At 40.2% G+C, this 22,989-nt stretch overlaps 2 protein-coding genes and 1 long non-coding RNA gene across 3 annotated transcripts; 1 reads left to right on the top strand and 2 right to left on the bottom strand.

Moving 5' to 3' along the window:
• Window positions 1–479: 479 nt before the first annotated feature.
• Window positions 480–5,308, top strand: LOC148938111 (uncharacterized). The gene is made up of 2 exons (XM_089081816.1): window positions 480–1,596; window positions 4,916–5,308. Exons 1-2 carry the CDS (start codon window positions 1,259–1,261, stop codon window positions 4,947–4,949), a joined length of 372 nt encoding a protein of 123 aa, XP_088937942.1. The 5' UTR covers window positions 480–1,258; the 3' UTR covers window positions 4,950–5,308.
• Window positions 3,047–4,659, bottom strand: LOC148938112 (uncharacterized). Its single transcript, XR_016140418.1, has 3 exons — window positions 4,589–4,659; window positions 3,359–3,802; window positions 3,047–3,152 (listed from the first exon to the last, which is right to left on the bottom strand). It is a non-coding gene; the product is annotated as an uncharacterized LOC148938112 (long non-coding RNA).
• Window positions 5,309–15,266: 9,958 nt separating the features above from the next.
• LOC148938110 (uncharacterized) lies at window positions 15,267–18,523 on the bottom strand. Its single transcript, XM_089074668.1, is given in 3 exon segments — window positions 15,267–16,739; window positions 17,166–18,276; window positions 18,278–18,523. Coding segments are annotated over 3 exon segments (2,748 nt in total). The 5' UTR covers window positions 18,442–18,523.
• Window positions 18,524–22,989: the final 4,466 nt, after the last annotated feature.

Raw genomic sequence — 22,989 nt, 5'->3', positions numbered from 1 at the left:
CGTTGTATTTCGGGCAGACTCAGTGAAAATATACATATTCTTTATATTAAAGTTGCTTAAAAGTTATTGTGTCTGCTCCATTATCCATCACGTGCCGGTTATTTCTCTCAGTGCGTGTATTAAACCACAGACAATAATTATAATAACGGACACTAATTCCTGACAAACGGTTACTTTATTCAAATTTAAAATTACAAGAATCTTACAGTCAAAATTTCAGAAGTGGGATTTGAATTCGCGTCATCATTAAAAAAAAAATATAATAAACGCTCGATCACGGGTACGGAGCAAGGTGCATGTGCACAGAACGTGATGCGGACAAGGATGATGGAAAGACATTTGAAGCAGCACCACTGGAGCAACTCCAAAAGAAAGCGAAACGCTTTCGTCTCCCGTTGTCGGAGGATCGAAGAACTCTTATTGAGACAATTATGTCTCATTTAGAGAAAATAGGCCCGACCGAGCTAGCAAGGGAAGAAAGAGGAGAAGTAGCCTCGTTGGAACATGCAGTAACAGCGACCGCACTACACCACGCGCTCGCGAGGATCACAGAAACTATCCTGCAACAGCAGAGAGATATGCAAAAAGCTCAAAACCAGTTTATGATGCAGGTACTCCAAGAAGTTAGATCTAATTGTACGGGAACCGAGAGACAAGAGGTGGTGTCACGCAATAAAATGGGCGAAAGCGGGGAGTCGAGATTATCAAGAGCTGGCTCAGGAGCTATGGACTGTTCACCAGCTCAGCAGGAGATACGGCCGGTTCCCTACGCATTAGACTTATCAACGGGGAATATGGTGAATTGGTTGGATTCCCGAATTCGGTGGAACTGAAACAGAAAATATTAGTGCATGGGTGCAACGCGTAGACAAGGTAGCACAAGTACACGGTGCGTCAGATGGAGCGACCTTACTCGCGGCGTCAAGCAAGTTAATAAAATTCGCACGCACGTGGTACAATATCCAGAACGGAGTTGCAATTGAATCGTGGTTCGGACTTAAACCGGAGTTAGTGAAAGTATTCGGGAAGAAAGTGCCCTTCTATAAGCAGATGCAGCGAATAGAAGCACGTAAATGGAACCTGAACAAAGAAACGTTCGATCAGTACGTCATTGCTAAATGAGCATTGATGCAAATGTTAGACTTACCTACCAGAGATGTGATACATATTCTCATAGGCGGGACCGCAGAATGCGTTAAGGGCAACAGCACTCTCCGTAGCAGATACCTCCTTAGAAATCTCCTTATTCCTGGAGAAAATGACAAATATTACGGAAGGTATGTTAGATAGTGAGAGAAAATTGTGTGTGTCACCGAACGTTAACAAGACTAAAGACATAGTGTGTCGCAATTGCGGAAAACGTGGACATATACACAAGGAATGCAGGGGCGATCCTATCTGCTTTTTCTGTAAGGAAAAAGGGCATCGCCAATTCGATGTCAGGCCCTGCGGAATCGCCAAGGGGCGCAAGGAGCACGTCGGCAACAAACAGTGCAAGCAGCAGCAGCAGTGTTCGAGGAGGCAGAGGGAGATTCGGTGGCCCTGGTATCGAAGGACGAAAGCAGCAGATTGGAACTGTCCAGACCACTCATCCAGGTGAACTCGATTTGTAATAATGCATGTGAGTGGCGTTAATGGACACCGGAAGTCCTGTTTCTTTTGTTAGTTTAGATATATATAAAGAGCGGATCGAGCCGTACACCAAGGTTCTCTTATCAGTCGATCGCTGTCTAGTCAACTTAAATCACGCGCCACTAAATCTCGTCGGGATCGTTCCAGTAGAGTTAACCATTAGCGCCCTGAGCGGTCGTAAGTTTAAAATAAACCTATATGTAATAAATGAAAAAGCGTTTAACGGCGACCTAATTTTAGGGAGAGATTTTATAGCAAAAGAGAAACTCACTCTAGTGTATAAGTTGCACTAGACGGAGGTTGGCGATCTGGTGGCTGATGTGTCCTCTTTGACAACCTCCCTCTCTATGTTGCGGATTCGCTTAGCAACCTGCAACAAGTAATACAAGATAGCGAAATAGATTATGATTTAAAGACAAAGAAACGATTGATGGAGGAAATATTAGCAGTAGAGAATTTGAAAGTAATACCGATTGAAGACGGTTATTCCGTTCGCGTTCATTTGAAGAACGACTCTGTATACGCTTTTGCGCTGCGACGATTTGCTCATGTCGAACGGCTACAAATAAGGGAAGTCGTGGATGACCTGTTAAACCGAGGGATCATCCAGCCGAGTATCTCGCCATATTGCGCACGGATCGTACCTATTAAAAAGAAAAACGGCGCGATCAGATTATGTGTCGATTTGAGACCGTTAAATAGTCGAGTAATAAAACAGAAGTATCCTTTTCTGGTGATCGAGGATTGTTTGTCGAGACTTTATGGAAAGTGTTTACGTTATTAGATTTGAAGGACGGGTTTCATCATATCAAAGTACATGAGGAATGTACAAAGTATTTTGCTTTCGCTACGCCTGATGGGCAATACGAATACAAATATTTACCATTCGAGTATTCAGAAGCTCCCGCGGAATTCCAGAAGCGGAAAATTTCTTTTGCAAATACTGGATTCGCTCATACAGCAAGACAAGGTTATCGTTTATATAGACGATATTCTTATTCCGTCGAAAACCGTAGACCAAAATCTAGCTGTCTTGAACGAGACGTGCCTAAAAAAATATAAGTTCGAACTAAATTATACAAAGTGTCAATTCTTACATCGAGAAATAGAATTCCTAGGCTATATAATTTCTGAAAACGGGGTCACTCTTAGCCCGCGGCATATCAAAGCTGTACAGAATTTTAAACAACCGAAAGACATACATGAAATACGCAGATTTTTAGGCTTAGCCGGTTATTTTAGAAAATTTATCACTATACACTTTGCGGTGAAAGCCGGGCCGATGCAAAATCTTCTTAAAAAAGGTGTTACATTTGATTTCGATGAAACATGTATTAAAGCATTCGAAAATTTAAAGAAAGAATTTACCTCATTTCCCGTGTTGTGCTTATATAACCCAGCAGCTGAGACTGAGCTACATACAGATGCCAGTCATTTGGGCCTTGGAGCTATACTGCTACAGAAGCAGCAGAATAATAATTGGGCGGCAATAGCTTTCTTCAGCCAGACTACGAACCGAGCTGAAAGAAATTATCATAGTTACGAGTTAGAGATGTTAGTCATGGTTAGGGCAGTGGAGAGATTTCATTTATATCTTTATGGGTTGCGTTTTACTATAGTCACTAATTGTAACGCGATAGTTTATGCCGTGAATAAAGCAAATTTGAATCCGCGAATAGCGCGGTGGACGCTTGCTTTGCAAAATTATTATTTCAAAGTTATTCACCGTCCGGGTAATAAGATGCAACACGTCGACGCTCTCAATCGCGTGGGTTACGTAGACGAACGCCCTATAGAAAGAGAGCTTGAATTTCGGCAACAGATCCTAAAATTCAAGAGATAGCAAATAAATTGAGACGGAGAATTGAGACAGAGAATGAAGACGATGATAAATTTAAATTGATAGATGGTCTGGTTTATAGAAAAGAAAATGAAGATATAAAATTCGTAGTTCCGGAACTAATGATATCTGGCGTCATACGCGCTCATCACGATGAAATGGCGCACGCAGGATTCGAGAAAACATTACAAGGGGTAAAAGAATATTTTTGGTTTCCCGGTATGCGTAAACGCATAAATAGTTATATAGAAAATTGTATTACCTATCTAATGGCTAATGACTCCGTGAATCGTTTCGAAGGGGAGACATTACTGTATCCGTCCCCAACGGCTGTAATGGAAATAATTCACATTGATCATTTCGGTTCGTTACAAGAAACTTGTGATAAATATAAACATATACTAGTCATAGTCAATGCATTCTCTCGCTTTTACTTGGTTAAATGCAGTCAAATCCACATCGACTTAATACACCGAGAAGTACTCGGTATATTAAGAGATATCTTTGCAACGTTTGGAAATCTGACTGAAGTTGTAACTGATCGTGGAATGGCATTCACTTCAAATGAATTTCGCGAATTTGTCGAATCAAATCGAATTAAACATAGGAAAGTTGCAGTAGCTGCCCCCTGGGCTAATGGAATAGTCGAGAGAATGAATCAATTTATCAAGAGTTCCTTAACTAAGTTAATAAATAATTCGTCGGAATGGAAAGATAGGGTTAAAGACATACAGTATATTATAAATAACACTTACCATGCTGTAACAAAAACGTCTCCGACAAAACTGATGTTGGGGTACAGTCAGCGTTCCTATACAGACTATCCGCTTGCAAAATTTACTCAAAAATTAACGTCAATCGATGTCGATATAGAAGCTGAAAGAAAGAAAAATTGTGATATGGCATTGACAGCAACGGACAAAATACGTCAATACAATAAGGAGTACCGCGACGAACGATCTCGAAAACCGTCCAAGTTCGAACCAGGTGAATACGTACTAATACGAGACACACAAATGAAACCGGGCGTAAATGCGAAATTAAAGGCTAAATATAAGGGCCCGTATATGATAGGAAAAATACTAGGCAATCATCGTTACGTAGTGCAAGACATACCTGGTTTTAACTTGACAACGCGTCCATTTAACACAATTCTTTCGTCCGATCGTCTCAAACGTTGGCAATGATAGCGAAGGAAATTAAATGTACTTTAAGTACGGCATAATATTAATAAGAATTAGTATAAGTGCATTGTAGATAGATTAGACGTTAAAATAAGATTTAGGTTAAAAATGGTTTAAAACATAAGGTTAAGAAAATAAGAGACACTGCGTTGTTTACAAGCGATGTTAACATAAACAAGTGATACGTCTATGTACCTGTGATAATAAAAATGCGATAGATAAATATTACCATATTTGAGTGATAAATATGTATCTTCAGGGACGAACATAAATGCAGGATGGCCGAGCTGTAAGAAATTTCCTAAGAAGTTCCTATGACAACCGGTGGATGGCGCCAAGAGTGCTGTTCAGCGACCAACAAGAGCGCCTCTCGAACACGACACGAGTGTGTGATACTTGGAGAGAACCAATCGGATAAGGGCTGATGCAATCCGTGTTAGTTTTAAAATCATCGAACGTGCTCCGATGCGCGCAGCAGCGAGCGACGGGGACTCTCTCCTCAGTCGGCGAATGAGACAGACGTGTCATTCGCGAGAGTTCAAGTCGAAACAATTAGTTAACATAGTCGAGATATCATGGGAAGTGATATCAGTATAATCGTTGTATTTCGGGCAGACTCAGTGAAAATATATATATTCTTTATTATATTAAAGTTGCCTAAAAGTTATTGTGTCTGCTCCATTATCCATCACGTGCCGGTCATCTCTCTCAGTGCGTGTATTAAACCACAGACAATAATTATAATAACGGACACTAATTCCTGACAAACGGTTACTTTATTCAAATTTAAAATTACAAGAATCTTACAATACTTTAATTTTCAAAATAAGAATTTCAATATATAAAATTTTAATTATTACGTTCAATTTCATTTATTTCAGCGTATACACACACACACACACACACACACACACACACACACACACACACACACACATATATAAATATATATATATATATATATATATATATATATTTTTAATATATATATATATATATATATATATTAAAAATAAAAGACGTGATGCGTCCCTGGATGAAGAATATTCCTACCACGGGAGCTGCTGGTATTCCCCACATGACCACCGGGGCCCTACCATCAGCGTCTCCCACGCAAGCGCCGCCGCTCCCACCAGAGCGCCGCCGTACTTCGAGCCGCCGAAAACGAAGGAGCTCAGTGCAGAGGCTCCTTCGGGCAGTTCACATCGAGCCGGGAAGGTTCCTAGCTCGTGAATACATCCTCTCTTAGGATAGGGTGCGAGTACTTTAAATTCAATTCAACTCTCGGCACGTTAGCGTGTTACACCGAGATCTTTTCCAATTTTAAGAACCATTGTTCAATTCTATTTATAAGACTAGTGCGGTTAAGTCATTAATATTGTAATTTGTATTATTATCAATTCATTTTAATCTCAATTATACGAAGTGGAAATTGAACCGTGAGTGATTATTAACGAATCTCACTTATCCTATCCTAGCGAAACAAACGAAACGACTGAGTTCGCGAGGATAAAGAGATCTTTCAAACCACATTAAATAAATTAAAGAATCTGAAGGAAAACATATTAGTTCGTTGTATCGATCCTCTGGATTGGCGCTGTTACGTGTTTGACACGCCGGCGCCTCGACAAGGAACTACGACGATTTATCTATTCTAAATTCCAAATTCAAACTATATTTTAATTATCAAGGTTTCGTGTACTCGTGCATGCACCAAACGTGCGGCGCTGCTGAGAGTCGCTCGCGAGGCACAATACCTTGTCGGAATCGTGGATAGTGCGTAAAATAAACGCAAATTAATATGGAATATTGTGTTCTCATGATGTATTGAGATGCGGCGTTCACTACAGAGTCGCCCGTGAGACATAACATACCGCAGATAACGCTATCGCTTGAGTCACCGAGCGCATTCCTCTGTGCAAGAGCACAGCTTAGAGTCACGAAATAAAAAGTTATAATGAGTTATTACAGTAAGATCTCTTTGCGATGAATCGTCGTCACCATTCAGGCTGGAAGCAGTCATTGAAAAAACTCTTTAATAAATTGAACGATCGACTTCCTCGACATTTGCAAAACCTGCTTAGTGTCGAGTCAAGTTACGATAAAAACTACGAACAATTATTCTCCGGAAGCTTTTGGTCACCGAGGCCGCCTCCAACGTGGAAGCTGATCCCCATCCCCACCTTCCATACTCCGAGATTGCCGCCACTGCGGATGTTCGCCACTGATCCACGGAAGAAGAGATACATGGAAACCAGGAGCGATATTCTCTACAACTACTAAAGGACAGATATTATTGCTGCATGCACTCAAATTTATAAAATCGCAAATGTGCAGGGGACAACTCGAGAGACCGCGAAAACTTCCCCTGCCGCAATTTATACGTATCGCGTAAGTCTTTGTCATTGCATTACTGAATTCGGTTACGGGTTGTTCGGTATTGCCAGTGATTATAACAACGCGGGACTCTTGTGCCATCAGTGCAAGGTAGACTGTGAACGAATTCATTCTGAACAACAATTCCAATTGATACTAAGACATTTTATTCATATCGGAAATAGTCCAGTGCCGCGAAGGTGCGAACACTGCCTGACTGAGTCCATTTGTCGCGAAATAAACACTTGCGACGCGCATAGACGCCTTCGTTGCTTTTCTAAATCATTTACGAGAAGAAAATCAAACGTTTGAATCACTATCAGATCCGACGATTATAGACGTCAATAACAGCATCGGAACGCATGAAATTATTTTTTCTAGAAGACTTAGTTCCTTCCTAAGTAATTTACATAGACAAAATATTAGATGCGACAATTAGAGTCTCCCGATTAAACCAACAGGATCTTTGCCGCTCGAGATCTCTGTCATTTATTCGTTAATTAAAATCGCTGCAAAATTTTAATCTAGAACCTTTGCCGCTCGAGGTTCCTTATCATACCCAAAATAAAAATTTTTATACGAAATTTCCCCCATACAGCCGGTGTGAATACTGTTCGATAGAATCGAATCAAATTTCGCCCGGACGTTACAACGTTGCGTCATTTCTGACGTAACAACATACATTCGAACCAATTCGCAATCGATCCCTTTCTCGCCCGAAGATCTCGTCTCGAGCTGTCATCCACCCTTCAACTTCGTCACGTACTGAACGAATTGATCAGCTTCCTCCTTATCTCTAGTTAGAGACGCGAACAACGCGTCTAAACCACTGCCACAACTCTCATCATTCTCTCTCGTAGTACTCAGACGCGCAAGATATTTCTCGTACTCATCGTCGAGATCCCCCTTCATCGTTTTCAAACGCGCCAGATATTCCCAGTAATCTCGTATCCAATTCGAAGAAGCCTCCTTCGTTATCTCGATCTCCATAAGCGACGCACGCTCATCCGGCGTCGCGGAACTCTCGAGCGAACCATACTGTCCCCAGAACAGTACGAGTTCCACGAACCCTTTCGACTCCAGACATCAGTGACGATACGTATAGCGTTTCTCATACGCTCGGCCTCGCGTATACGCGCGATCGGCTCCGTTGCTCGATGAAGCGCCAGATGTTTAGACAGAAACGCCATCATCAGCCGCAAATTACACGACGTCGAATGCATAGACGTCCACATCGCGTGCATTAACTCGAGCGAGTCGACCGCGTTGCTCTCGACCTCCGCCGATATCTCGTTCTCCTCTTCCCGCTCGATCGTAGGCCGTTTCTCACGCCCCATCGTCGCGTGTTTCTCCCGTTCCACTATCTCGCGTTCCATTTCTCTAGAGAGCTCGAGCGAATCGTCTAAGAGCGATATTACCTCCGGATTCTTCAATTGGCTCTCCAGAACATTAAACTGACTCTCCGAAACATTAGACTGACTCTCCATCTCGCAAACTAACAATATATCGTCGACATTTCTAGTTAAATACTCTCTAAAGCGGCGTAAAAAAACACGTCAAACCACAAACAGGACGCGCTAAACCCCGCGGAAAACGCTCAGACGCGCCTAAGGCGACGCGACAAACCGCAACATCTTGTAAACAACGCGAGTCGCCTCGACGACGCGCCTAATCGCGACGTTATGGAAAACAGACACGCCTAAGGCGACGCGACAAACCGCAACATCCTGTAAACAACGCGAGTCACCTCGACGATGCGCCTAATCGCGACGTTATGGAAAACAGAGACGCCTAAGGCGACGCGACAAACCGCGGGATCCCGCGAAACAGGACGCGCTAGATCATCGCGGAAAACGGTAGGGCGGCGTCGACAACGCGCCCAAAAAAAAGGTTAGGGCGAGAACGCCCGAGCCCGAGGCTATGCGAAAAGCGCTAGACCATGCGAAAAAAAAACGCTAGGGCGGCGTCGATGACGCGCCCGGGGTTACCTAGCGGGAAACGCTAGGGCGGCATCGAGAACGCGCCCAAAAAAAACGCTAGGGCGGCATCGAGAACGCGCCCAAAATAAGAAACGCGGGCGGCGTCGAGGACGGGAGAACCAGACCTGGGGAAACCTCGCGACCGCCTTCTCAACCGAGAAGGATAAACCTGTCTCGACGACCGCCAGAGGGATCCACCTTCTCTCTCCGGATTCGAACCCCCCGAGGAAATAAAACTATTCTTATCGACTCAGGAGGATATTCCTCTGGATACGAACCCCCTGGGGATTCTACGACCCCCCTCTCCGCCTCACCCCCCTCACTGTCTCCGGGGGGCTTAGGACTCCCTGTGCTTATCTACTTTTGTTAACAGTTTTCTTCGATTATCGTGGTGTGGTGCATTATGAATTTCTTCCGCCGGACTAAACTGTCAACAAAGAATATTATTTGAGTGTTATGCGTCGTTTGCGTGAAGCTATTCGCCTCAAGAGGCCAGATTTATGGGCAGACAACTCATGGTTTTTGCACCACAATAATGCGTCATCTCACTGCACTGGTTCTTCGTGACCATTTCGCCAAAAACTCGACCCATATCGTTTCACAACCACCGTATTCGCCTGATTTAGCACCGTGTGACTTCTGGCATTCAGTAAACTCAAAAGACTGCTCCGGGAACCGTTTTGAATCGATTGGAGGAGATACAAGCCGAAACGAAGAAGATATTGAAGACCATTCCGGAAGAAGAGTTTTCAGAGTGTTTCGAGGATTGGAAAAAGTTGGCATAAGTATATTGCATCGGGAGGGGATTATTTTGAAGGCGACGAATTTGATTTTGAAGAATAAATAAAGATTTTTTACTCTATAACAAAAATCTCGTTTATATTTGATCACAGTAGTATATGTATATGCTTGTATATACTTTTAATTTTGTTTATATCTCGAGAATTAAAAATCGTAGCCACAAACTGTATTTATGTTTTCGAAAGGATTTTCGATGGAGAATGTATTTATACAGGGAAAATATATCCATATGAGGACATCAACAAAATTGATCCTTAAAATAAGGATATGTATCAGGTGAATAGTTGAATAAATGTTTTGTCATGGATTTTGTTATATTGTGTTATGACTTTTATTCCCTATTCACATCTTTTCTGTTGTTATTAATTTTGTTATTAACTTTTATATTTATTAAAATAGAACAAAAGTGAAAGATTTGATATACAAAGGTTTCTTAGTTTCTAAAGTTATATTTGATGATATAAAGAAATTGGTTGGTATGATTTTGTTATTTATATAATTATATGATTTTGTTTATTTATATAATTATTAATAAAAATATTACAATGTATACCGATAATTGTTTTGTTATAGTTTTCGTGCATTACGTGGGCGAGGTTATATTTCCTACATTTGTTTTTTATTCATTATTTACTATTTTATATTAATTTGTTAAAATTTTGTTGTTAATATTAAAATGCTTAGATAAGAATGCAATATTAAGCTTTATTTTCTTTGTTACTTTACTGAACAGTCCGGAAAAGTGATTTCGATATGTTCTGTTTTTGTTAGTGAGGTTCTAGAGGAAATTTACTAGGAACATTAAGGCTGTAGTAGCGCCATAAGGTTGTAGTAAGGAGCGACCATTTTGTATAAATTTTTAAATAATTTCAAGCGATATATTCCTTTTATTATATGTATAGGAAAGGTTTTACGGTGCTGTCCCCTAACACAGTCAGTCATAAATAATTAAAAATTTTTGAAAAATTTACACTGAACATGACTAGAGGTACTCTCGGCACTGGGACGTGACACATTTCAATGTTAACAACAAAATCTTAACAAATTAATATAAAATAGTAAATAATGAATAAAAAACAAGTATAGGAAATATAACCTCGCCCACGTAATGCACGAAAACTATAACAAAACAATTATCGGTACATTGTAATTAACAATTATATAAGTAAACAAAATCATATAATTATATAAATAACAAAATCATACCAACCAATTTCTTATCGTCAAATATAACTTCAGAAATTAAGAAACCTTTGTATAAACCTTTCACTTTTGTTCCATTTTAATAAATATAAAAGTTAATAGCAAAATTAATAACAAAATAAATAATAGTGTTACGTCCGGGGGACTTCACGAATTCTTCTCTTTCGAAAAAAAAAAAAAACAACGGCTGCTAATCTGTAAACGAAGCGCTTCGAACGATCTAAGGAAACCCTAAATAAATAAACAAAATTTCCTCTCGAGATATGTCTCACTATCAAAAAAAATTCTTGGGATAAACAGCTTTGTCGGCACCGATAAGTTTATGACCTACCAATAAAAAATTAATATTAACAAAAGCAAATTTCTAACGGATAAGAAACGCGTCGGATCGTTCGAGGGTGACACTCCCCAAATTGGTGGGGAAACTAAGGGAAACACCAATCAAGAAGAAACGATTAGTGGCCGTTGGTGGCCATACCAATGAATGATTGAGGGTGTGGACTGGCGGGAAAATTTTTACTAATTAATTCCATCATTCGCTAGGAAATCTGGAAATACAAAAACAACCATAATTCACAGAACACCGCTCCCCTCCTTCCTTTATACTCACAATTTTCCTAAACTATCATTTGATAAGCCAACGCGGAAATCCATCATGCCCTCAGATATTCTCACCCCTTCGGAACCCTTTAAAAACCGCGACTTGGAGCGGATCGCTCTCTTCCCGCTTTTCATCGCTCCACGCCTTCACGGTCGGGACCATCTGAAGTTGTCAACAAATCTTTTTTATCAGTTAGAATCTGTGCGCGATTCTTACATTTTTCGTGTGATTCGACGATCCAGCTTAGCCATTACACTTCTCGACCATCACCAGCGGCCGCTACAATAAAAGTAAGTCCATTTTTATCACTTTTTCCCGCGGTAAACTGGCAGTTTGGTTCGCGACCTCTACATATTTATCTCATTAAAACACTCCAACATTCCAAATTGGCAAGCCGCCGATTAACTCGGTGAAGCTGCCTCTCCCGATTCCACAACATTCCAACCTGGCAAGCCGCCGATTGATTCGGTGAAGCTGTCTTATCTCGATTCCTCAATTTCTCTTTCATCTGACTCTCTTTTACATAGTGAACCAAACGAACGCCATCCCGAATAGACGAACGAAACGGGCATTGCGACACCGTCGGGAGAAGTCAAATAAGCGAATTCGTCGCGAAATCTGCCATGCCGAAGAACTCGCGGAGCAATTGATAGAAGTAAAACCGAGGCTAGCTAACATCTCGCTACACCAATACACCACCGCCCTCCGCTCCGCGGCCGATTTTGAAAACAGTGCACTCCAGAGAACTTCGATGTGGAGAAGTTCTTCAATCTCGTCCGCCAATTTCCCCGCTCTCCCACCTCTTGGCACCTTCTTCATCAAAAGAAAGTTCAAACCCGACAACCAGTTTTGGAATCAGATCTCAAAACACGAAATCACTGATACCATCTCTATGTATATTTCCCGTGATCCTCTTCCCTACCTCGTCCCAATCAAGGCTTTCCGCAGCGCGCACCCTGATCCCCACACCTGCAACCCGATCCCATCGACATGCTCGCGATCACCAATTTTTTACCCCAATTGGAACAATTGGGTATATAAATCCAGATTTTCCTTTGTCTGTTGTCATTTACTATATTTCAAAATTTATGTATAAAATTTGTTCTGTTTCTTTTTGTAACCAGAATCTATGTATAAAATTTGTTCTTTTTCTTTTTGTAACCAGTATCTATGTATAAAATTTGTTTTTTTTTTACTTTTTGTAACCAGTAGCTCAATTCTTTAATGTACACAGAGAAAACATTGTAATTAATTTATTATTATTATTATTATTAAATTAGTTAACCGAATTCCGTCTTAATTTTTTTACCCTAAAACTTGACTCCAAGCCATTCCCGAGCCACTCCCTGAGAATCGCACGAGGTCCATCCCTGATAAAAGAGATTCGGTTCTCTGACCAAAAAACGGACCACCGATAGCGCGGGCGCGGGTAAGGGTAATAACCTCACCGACGCTGACCCGATTCCTGCCCCCTTAAAGCGTGTTCGACTCGCGGATCGACCTCACAATGTCGTTCCGTGAGAATAGAAAAGGTTCCGTACGTCCACCCGAGTTCTCCTCCTTCAGACGAAAAGTATTATCTTTCATCCAGAAGCCACGGATGTAATAATAAAAAGGATGTGAATAGAGAATAAAAGTCATAACGACAATATAACAAAATCCATGACAAAACATTTATTCAACAGTTCACCTTGTAGCGAATTATTGCTCTGCCAGTGATGGCTATGCTGGAACTGCCTTGCCGAAGAAGGCTGGCTCGAGTCTCTGAAAGATCAGATAGGCAGGAGTAGGCAGGATAACTGAGTTCACGCCACGATTTTGTTGTCCGACCGTCGCCAGCAACGTCTCGCAAAGTTCTGGCTCGGTCACGTTTATTCTTGAACACACAATCGCTAATTCTAGAACGTATCAAAGTCGCAGGGTTAACAGAACAAAGACGCGATATTTACAACGATTAAAAACTAATATCACAGAACAAAGAGATCGAAGACGTATGTACAATGCCAGACGTATGTACAAGGGCACCGCGAATACGAGAATAGCGCGTAACAATATTATTTTCACGAAGCATACAATGCCAGCAAGGGCATCGCGGACATGGAGGAACGTTCGAGAACTGAAACGCTAGAAACGAGAAATCGCATAAAAAAGGAGAGAAGAACGCACTTGAATTGCATCGCTCGCAAGAGAAAAGCGGAGCGCCGAAAACGCACACTGCGAGTGCACGCGGCACGCTCGCGAAACGCTCGGAAAAACGCGGACTAGAACGAGGCGCGATATGGACGGAGAGACGAGGCGACACACAGACGCTAGCGAAACGAAACGCGGACGCGGGTGAAACGGGGCGCACGCGGAAGTTGATGACGGCACAACTACAAGCGCGAATAAAAAAAACGACGGAACTAGGCGATGCGGATGAAACGCAGAACGCGGATGAGACGCATGCGCAAAACGCGTGAAGAGACGTCACTCGCGAGCGAGAGAGAAACACTCGGTTGACTGCTCACGAGCGAGAAGAGGAGCGACGGACACAGCGAGCACGAGAGATAGAGATAGAGATAGATAGATAGAGAGAGAGAGAGAGAGAGAGAGAGAGAGATTGATTGATTGATTAGACTTTATTTAGCTTTCTCAGCTATTTTGCAGATACATGATACACACTTAAATTATACTTAATATATGCTCTTTTAACATTCGCTTAAACATTTCTAGTTTATCACATCTTTTCATTGTGGCTGGCAACGCGTTGTACATTTTTACTCCTTCGTAGAACATACTTTTTTGTGCACTCCTTGTTCTATGAAATCTTATTATAATATCTCCGGTTTGTCGCGTCTGTCTATCATTTTTACTCCCCACTATTTCTAATTGATCTTTTAATTGTTCCGGTAGCATGTTATTCACAACCTTAAAGATAAACGTACACACATTATAATATAGCCTCTATCTTATGGACATAAACTGTAGCGTTTGCAGCATATGTTCCACCTTGGTATATTTATTACACTGCAGTATGACTCTCATAGCTCGGTTTTGCGCTTTTTGCAATTTACTTAACTGCGTTTCACCCATGTCAATCAACAACGTCGCACAATACTCAAAATGAGGAGCTATAATTGTCTTGTATACCGTGTATCTGGTGTAAGCCGATATAGAACTACCTATTCTATTGAGAAAACTCGTTTTTTTCCCTATTTTCTTTAGCATATAATCACAGTGGTCGTTGAATCGAAGTCTATCGTCAATAATTATACCTAGATACTTCATCGTTTCCACACGCTCTATCTCAGTTCCATCCAAGCATTTCAACGTAATATTACCTCTTAGCTCTTTTCTTATACTTCTAACTATCATGTATTTCGTTTTCCCTGCATTCATTTTTAATTTATTTATATTCATCCACTTTTCTACTATAACAAACACCGTATTCATTTTTCTTTCTAATTCTGCGCTACTTTCTCCCTCCACATATATTAAAGTATCATCCGCAAACATTTTTATCTTACATTTTACATTCTTCTGGACAGACTTTGATTATATCGTTTATATAAAGTATAAATAACAAAGGTCCCAATACAGATCCCTGTGGAACTCCATATTCCGTTGCCATTAATTTTGACCATTTATTATTAAATCGCACCTGCTGTGTTCTATTCTTTAGATATGATATTTAACCATTCAAGGACTTTTCCTCTGATTCCATATTGATATAATTTCCCTAATAATCTTTCCCTATCTATCGTTTCAAACGCTCGCTTCAGATCCATGAAAATTGCCCCTACCATTCTCCTTTCACTGACTATCAGTTTCCATTCGTCAACAATAGTCTGAATCGCTGTTTCACATGAATAGTGTTTTCTAAAGCCCGATTGATGTTCAGTTATAATACTATTATTTTCCAAATACCTTTCAATTTGCTCTTTTACTACCAATTCTAACACTTTCTCAAATATAGATAACACATTAATAGGCCTAAAATCACTCGCCTTCTTGGCTTTATCTACTTTTGGAATCGGTATTATTGTGGACGTTTTCCAACTTTCTGGACAGCAATCATCTCTCAGGGAGTTATTTATTATATCAACAAATTCCTTTTTTATTACGCAAAACGTTGCTTTTAATATATTACTAGTTATTCCCTCTTCCGTGCCTTTCTTATTTGGCAGTCCTTTAATAATTTTCTCTAAATGCTCTACCGTGATTCCCTCAAAATTTTCCATAATTACCATATTTTCTATAGCATAGATAATTCTTTTACCTGCGCCTGTAGACTGATCCTCTATTATAGATTTTATTATACTATTAATACTCTGTATATAATATAAGTTAAATTTATCCGCTATATTGCACCCTATTGTACTATAATCTATGTTATCTAATATTTCAAAATCTATATCTTTTATTTCTTTAGCACATACTGGCTCGCCTCTAATAATTTCTTTTAAAGTTTTCCACATAGTCGAAGGATTATCCTTATTAAAATCTATCATATTTTCATAATATTCTTTCTTTTTCGACCTGATTAGTTTTACTACTGCATTCCTATTAACTTTAAATTGCAACCAGCTTTGTTCTGTATCGGCGTACACTGCTTGCCTAAATGCCTCATCCCTTTTATCCGCAGCCTCTCTTATTACATCTGAGAACCATTTTTTCCCTTCCCATACTTTCGGAATTCTAATTTTCCTCTTCGGTGCCATTACATCTAATGCATTTACTATACTATTGACAAATTTTTCTGCTCTCTCACTCACACCCATACATACACACTGCCATCCCTGGCTTTCCTGTAATTTATTTTTTACTAACATAACAAATTCACCTTCATCAAACTCTTTGTAATTCCTAGCGCTAAACTCTTTAAATTTACTTTCAATTTTATTCACACTCACCTCAACTTCCAGCCACGCGTGGTCCGTAATTTTGGGTTCATGAATTACTTGCACTTTTTTATTACTATTAGCAAAGATTAGATCTATAATTGTTTGACTATCTTTCGTGATTCTCGTCGGTTCGTTAACATACTGTTTCATACCCAAGCTTAACATTGCCGTTTGCAATTTCTTCGCATAAAACGAGTCTATCATAAGATCTATATTAAAATCTCCTATTACCATGCATTCACCTTTTATTACTAATTCCTCTACTATATCCTCGAAAAATCTCATGAAATCCCCGTGCGATGCGCTTGGTGAGTGATATATTACCATTATCACTCCTTTATATAATTTATCTTTCACTTCTACCGCGACACACCAACAATTCGATTCTAATTTTTGTACTAACACCGTTTCGTAAATAATATCATTCCTTACATATAGAACAACGCCTCCTGTATTTCTATTCTCAGCATTACATCTAGTCATATTATAACCAGAAACGTTCACTTCACTGTCTTCAATATCCTCGGTCAATCTGGTCTCCGATAATGCTAAGAACGCAGGATTTATTTTCTTCATAATCTGATGTTGAATCTCATCCTTATGCGCTATCAAACTCTGCGCATTTGTATACAGTATAATTTCTTCTTTCTTCTGTAGTTGCTACTTCTCCTCCCAGCCTGCTCTCCTCTTCTCTTCCTGTAACGCCCTCTTAAAAGTCGGACATTCTCGGCTGATAGCTTCATGATCATCATTTATCTTCAAATTGTATGTTCGATTTTTTAACATACAGTTCACACATTTCTTCTCTGTCGCTGTACAGACACGCGAGCTATGATTCCCCGCGCATTTGCAGCATGTTTCTTCTCTCTTACAATTTTCGGCAATATGAAAATATCCCCAGCACTTAAAACACCTTTTGACACTGATGTGATTAAATGCAGGATACTTCTTCCATCCTACATTTAGTTTTGTTTTCTGCAATATCATCTCGTGTGTCTCTTCATCTACTTCCATTATTATTGATCCTTCTTCATTTCCTCTTCTTTGATCGTTATTCTTTACTTTGACCATTCTCTTCACAATTCGCATATTTACTATATCTATTTTATTCTGCTTCTTTATCGTATTTATAAGCTCATTATCATCTAAGTTCATCTCTTCTAAATTTATATTAATAATTTTTATTTTTGGTTTCGATTTAGACTCCGTCACTTTGTAATTCTCTCCCAGTTTAGCTTGAACTGTCTCTTTCAACTTTTTTACCTCCTCTCCAGTTTTACATCCCATGATTACTACTCCTTTGCTTCCTTTTTTTAATTTTGTTACTCCCATTGCCATATTCTTTATATCTACCTTCTCTTTTATCACTTTTTTCGTGTCTTCACTTTCCTGTTGCAATTTCGGTTTAACAATTATAAGACTCTCTTTCTTCTTTTCTTTAACCGCTTCATTGTAGCTTCTTTGCGTTCCTCCCTTCGATCCATACTCTATTCCCTGTATTATTTTCTTCAAGTTTTCTATCTCTTGTTTAACACTTCCTAATTCTTCTTGAACTACTTCTTTAATCATTATTTTAATTTCATTTTTACGCATCGCTTCATCTTTTATTTCTTTCACAGTTCTTATAATCCAGTCTATTTTTATATCAATGCTTGACCCTTTATTTCCACTGCTCGATGTTGTGAACACTCCTGTAGATCCTGTAGATCCTGTAGATGATGTCCTATCTCTCCCTGCCGGTGCCGGAGCTTTCTCACTATCAGTTAAAAATTCCTCATGGGCCTTTACACGGCACGTACTCTTGATTTCTGTCGATAATTTTATGCTTATTTACACATCCTGGATGGTAAAAAAGCTTTGGGCAATTTTTACATTTAACGACTCTGCTCTTAATTGCCTTCCTACATGCCGAGCATCGATACTCTGCATATTCGTCGTCCATGCTGATAATTACCGGCCAAAACCGCTAGTATCAGCATAAGCGATCAGTCACCTGTGACCCACTTTTACACGTCAGCACTATTGTGTCCACGTATAATGTCTACTGTCTTGTGAGACTTCAATGTCTCAAATAATAAATTCACTGCTCACAGATCGCCATATCCCGGCTAGATAACTTTCATATCCATCCTCGATCTACGGCAACATAACTCGAAATATTTATTTTACGTCTTTTCCCACTATTTACGCACGAAAATTCACTATTTTGACGGAGCGATGTGACACACGTCTTCACATCGAGAGAGAGAGAGAGAGAGAGAGAGAGAGAGAGAGAGAGAGAGAGAGAGAGAGAAAGAGTGTGTGTGAGAGAGTCACGTCACACAGAGAGAAAGAGAGCGAGATGGCAGCCGGTCACGCGCGAGCGAGAGAGAACGAGCGCACGCATCTCGCGCGCAAGCGAGAGAGGTGGAGGCGCACAGAATGTGAAAAAGGCAGAGAGCACCCGGCGCAACAGGTGCGGCGCGCCGCACGTGGCCGCACGGAGCCGGCGAGACACAACTTGCGACACTGCACAGACTTCGACGCGTACACGACACTTCACACTGCACAGGCGCGGTCACGTACCAGTCACGACACAGTGACACGTTGACAATGTTAATGCCAGAGTCTCCTCTTTCTCTTTGCCAGACTGTGGCTGCTGCGTGTCCGATGATTGCCACGACAAGACCGCTCGAAACAATGCGCGTGGTAATGACCGACGGGGAAGAAAGCGGAAGTCACTACTCTAGTCGTGGCACCAGCGTCTGCTTCTTTGGTGGACGGTGGCGCTCGGCGGCGAGCGCGCGAGGTGGCGAAGCAGCGGCAGGAGGCAAGGGCGCCACAATCTGATACACACTCTTATTTTAAGGATAAATTTTGTTAATGTCCTCATATGGATATATTTTCCCTGTATAAATACATTTTCCCTCGAAAATCCGTTCGAAAATATAAATACAGTTTGTGGCTACGATTCTTAATTCTCGAGATATAAACAAAATTAAAAGTATATACAAGCATATACATATATACGTACATTATACATTTTTTTATAAGATATAGTTTTTTTTATAGAATTATATTAACAATCACGATAGAAACATATTTCATCTCAGAAGGGAAATTCTACGATTTGAATTTTATTTAATAAAAATTATAAATAAATAAATTATTATATTAACAAATAATTATTATGAAAGATTTGGATAACAGAGGAAATCCTGCAACTTATCTCATTACACATACTTAACTTACCTCATTACACATACCTAACCCACACGTTTAGAAGATATTTAAACAATTATAAACTTGCTTACATACACTTACCTCAAAAACCCAAATTAGTTCAGCAGGCAAATCTCTGTGCATAAACCGGTTCAACTTCTAGAAATCTTCATTCTAGACTTATATTTATAATTGTTACTTTCCTTTTTTCATTAACACTAATCCTATGGTTATGATAAAAATCCTGAATATTAATATGCATGGAAAACTACTCTAATAATTTAACCAATCACAATCAGAGTCATTTTGTACCTGAAAATATTTAATTAAATAAATAATAAATAAATAATGTATTACAAATGTAAAAAGAGTTATACTGTGTTGTGCGGGTCGTTTCGGGGATCGATCAAGGAGTTGGCGGGAAAGAGGCGCTCACCACTTTGTTTGATACTAAATAAACTTTATTAAAACTTGATACAGATTGTCCTTTTAATTCGGACCGCGACAGACGTGACGGCACGGCGGATCTCGACGAGTCCTCTCCTAGTATCAGTCTCCCGTTTTTATCCTGTTCCAGACGGCCGGTCCTTGCCGTGTCATTAACATGTTCGTCAGCGTTCGCGGTATATTTCTGAGTCGCGCGGCGGTTTTCCGCGTAAAGGCCGCGCAGCCCGGTTAGCAGTTGCTTCACGTGGAACGGTTATACAATATTTGCGCGATTAGCACGGTAGCGTTGGTAATCGCTATCGCTTGATAAAATAATAATTCGTCGGATAAAGTATCACTTGCCGCAATCCGCTTTGTCAGCGGTGGGCGTGATTGCGTTCTCGGCACTCGCGACATCTGACATATTTTAAATATACTAATTATACGATGTAATCATTATTATTATAAAAATTGTAAAGTATATCTAAAATGATATTGCGAAGATTAATATTTAAAAACTTAAATTCGAGCAAACTATATGCTTGTTAATTATAAGAAAGGAATTATTATAACGAAGTATAACTCTTTGGAAATAAAAATAGGCCACCGTTAAATGTCAAGGCCGCCATAATACTTAGTCACAAGTATGACTCATGGTCAGTTTGTAAGCGAAAGTAGGCCACCATTAAATATCAAAGCCGTTATAATACTTAGTCACAAGTGTGACTCATGGTCAGTTTGTAAGCGAAAGTAGGCCAACGTTAAATGTCAAAGCCGCCATAATACTTTAGTACCACGAGTCATCGCTGACTCATAGCAAATGTAGGACAAGTTGACCAATAGAAAACTATGTCAAGAACAACTAAAAAGTCTTAAACGCGTGAATCATAGCTGACTCATAGTGAAAGTAGACTAACAATAGGCAAACCGTGCCAAGGCCATTTGATAACAGGCTTTATTCAAACCTGTAGAATCATAACATTGGAATTTAGGTCACTTCCATGTTTTGGCAACATATAAAAACCTCAAACGACGATACCTTTGCGCACTTGCACTTGCTCAGGAATAAACCACTTGATCGGAGATAGCTAAGTATTTGACTAGCACTGTTTAGCGCTTGAGCAACTCACCGATTTACAAATAATGTAATTCTTAATCACGAGTCGCATTTCACAAATAAAATGGGTTTGCGTACATATAATATTTGCAATAGTAAATAAATCCTGATTTTAATATCACAAACGTGATATTATATTATATTATTATTACATCCCGAAAACTCTTCCCTAAAAATAAAAGTCACTTCGATATTCCTGTTACCCACTTCCTTCTATCTAATCTTGAGGTTTTACCTCTTAACCGCATGGAAAGAATCTCACAAATAACGTGTGAATGTAGCGGTCGAGGATCTGTCGATTCCGGCTCCGTCCGACCTACCTCCCAGGATGTCACAACACACACTTATACATATACCAAGAGCGGGTTTGAAGTCGATAAATACTGCGGGAGTGACAAACCGCGGGGTAATCCCGTTCCCTGTCGACGATACACCTGCAGACACGCACTGCATACTGACGTAAACACAGACATACCCACTCTTATATACTTACACTTACACTTATTTACATACTTACACTGAGATGTAAATCCGACCGGCAACTTCCACATGTTATACCTCGGATAACGCTAATACCGGCGGTTAGCAAAAAAAAATCTCAAATTTGTAGATCCAAAATGCGTTCCGAAGATTCTTTATCAATTGGTATAATAAACCCAAGACTCATTTGTCCCAACTTTAAAAAAAAACCTGAGTTTTTGAAAAAAAGGAAAATCGGTCTTAAATATGTAGGTCCAAAATGCGTTTCGTGCCATTCTCTATCGATCAATATAGTCAACCCGAGATCTATTTTTCAAACCACCTTCCGGACTTTGAAAAATTTCAAAAAATGTGCCCGCTCAAAAGTATGGAGCCGAAATAAAGGATCGCAGCGAAGACCAGTCAACGGAGAAACCGAAATGCAACAAGTTCGATCTACGACTCGACCTTTCCCGACTTATCGTTCGCCCGATATGACAATTGTAACGGAGCGTATCCCTCCGCTCCGTTCCTCCTCCAACTTTCTCCCGACTAATTATCCGTCGGGGACCGCCGACCCAGTCTCTTTTGTCTCTTTTGTGATTAATCGCTTCGACAATTATTACGCTTTTTTAATTTTCTTAAGATTAAGCCAGAATTACAGTTTTATGTTCGCCGAGAAAATAAAAGTGCTTTTGTAGAAGATAGGATTGAGACGCGGGACATCTTGGGCAAATATTCCTGTATTCTTTCGACGATTTCTTACAAGAAACGGAAAATGAAGGGAGTTGCAACAGGCGGAGTGCGGCAATGGCCGCAAAAGGCATTTATGCCTCTTTTTAATCCTATATAAATTTGAAAACTTCGAAGCGTCGGAGAATATAACGAGGAAATACTGCGTAAATACGACTGTGTTCTTGGTATTTCCCCCGCGTTGCGCCACACGCCGCGCCAGCAAGCACTAGCGCGTTCCGTACCGCACTACGCGCTGTACAAGCAAGTGCTAATGCGCCCCGCGCCGCACCGAGACTGTGCCACGCAAGTGAGCGTCCCGCGCCGCATCTTATCACCGAACTCCTTTTCCTACTCTTCCATATCCCCGCTCTGATTCCTTATCATCCCAAAAAACCAATTACATCCGATTCTTTTTCTCCGCTCTTGGGGAGAGAGATGCTATCCCCGAGATCGACCAATCCGACCGATCCGACCGAAAAATACCGAGATCGATCTCGCATAAAAAGACATTGCTCTCCACAGAAAATCATTCTGTTCCGCGCTCGCCTTCTA

The sequence above is a fragment of the Pogonomyrmex barbatus genome, unplaced genomic scaffold, assembly GCF_055798465.1.
Source record: "Pogonomyrmex barbatus isolate J1 unplaced genomic scaffold, ASM5579846v1 scaffold1, whole genome shotgun sequence".
Taxonomy (NCBI): Eukaryota; Metazoa; Arthropoda; class Insecta; order Hymenoptera; family Formicidae; genus Pogonomyrmex; species Pogonomyrmex barbatus.
The sequence above is the reverse complement of the archived record's forward strand: the minus strand, read 5'-3'. Positions and strand labels throughout refer to the sequence as shown.

Bases quoted from the DNA above. Each gene is read 5' to 3' on its own strand.
- LOC148938111 (XM_089081816.1), top strand. From the start codon at position 1,259: ATGACAAATATTACGGAAGGTATGTTAGATAGTGAGAGAAAATTGTGT. The intron at 1,597-4,915 runs GTGAACTCGATT...ATGTATCTTCAG, and splicing joins TGTCCAGACCACTCATCCAG to GGACGAACATAAATGCAGGA.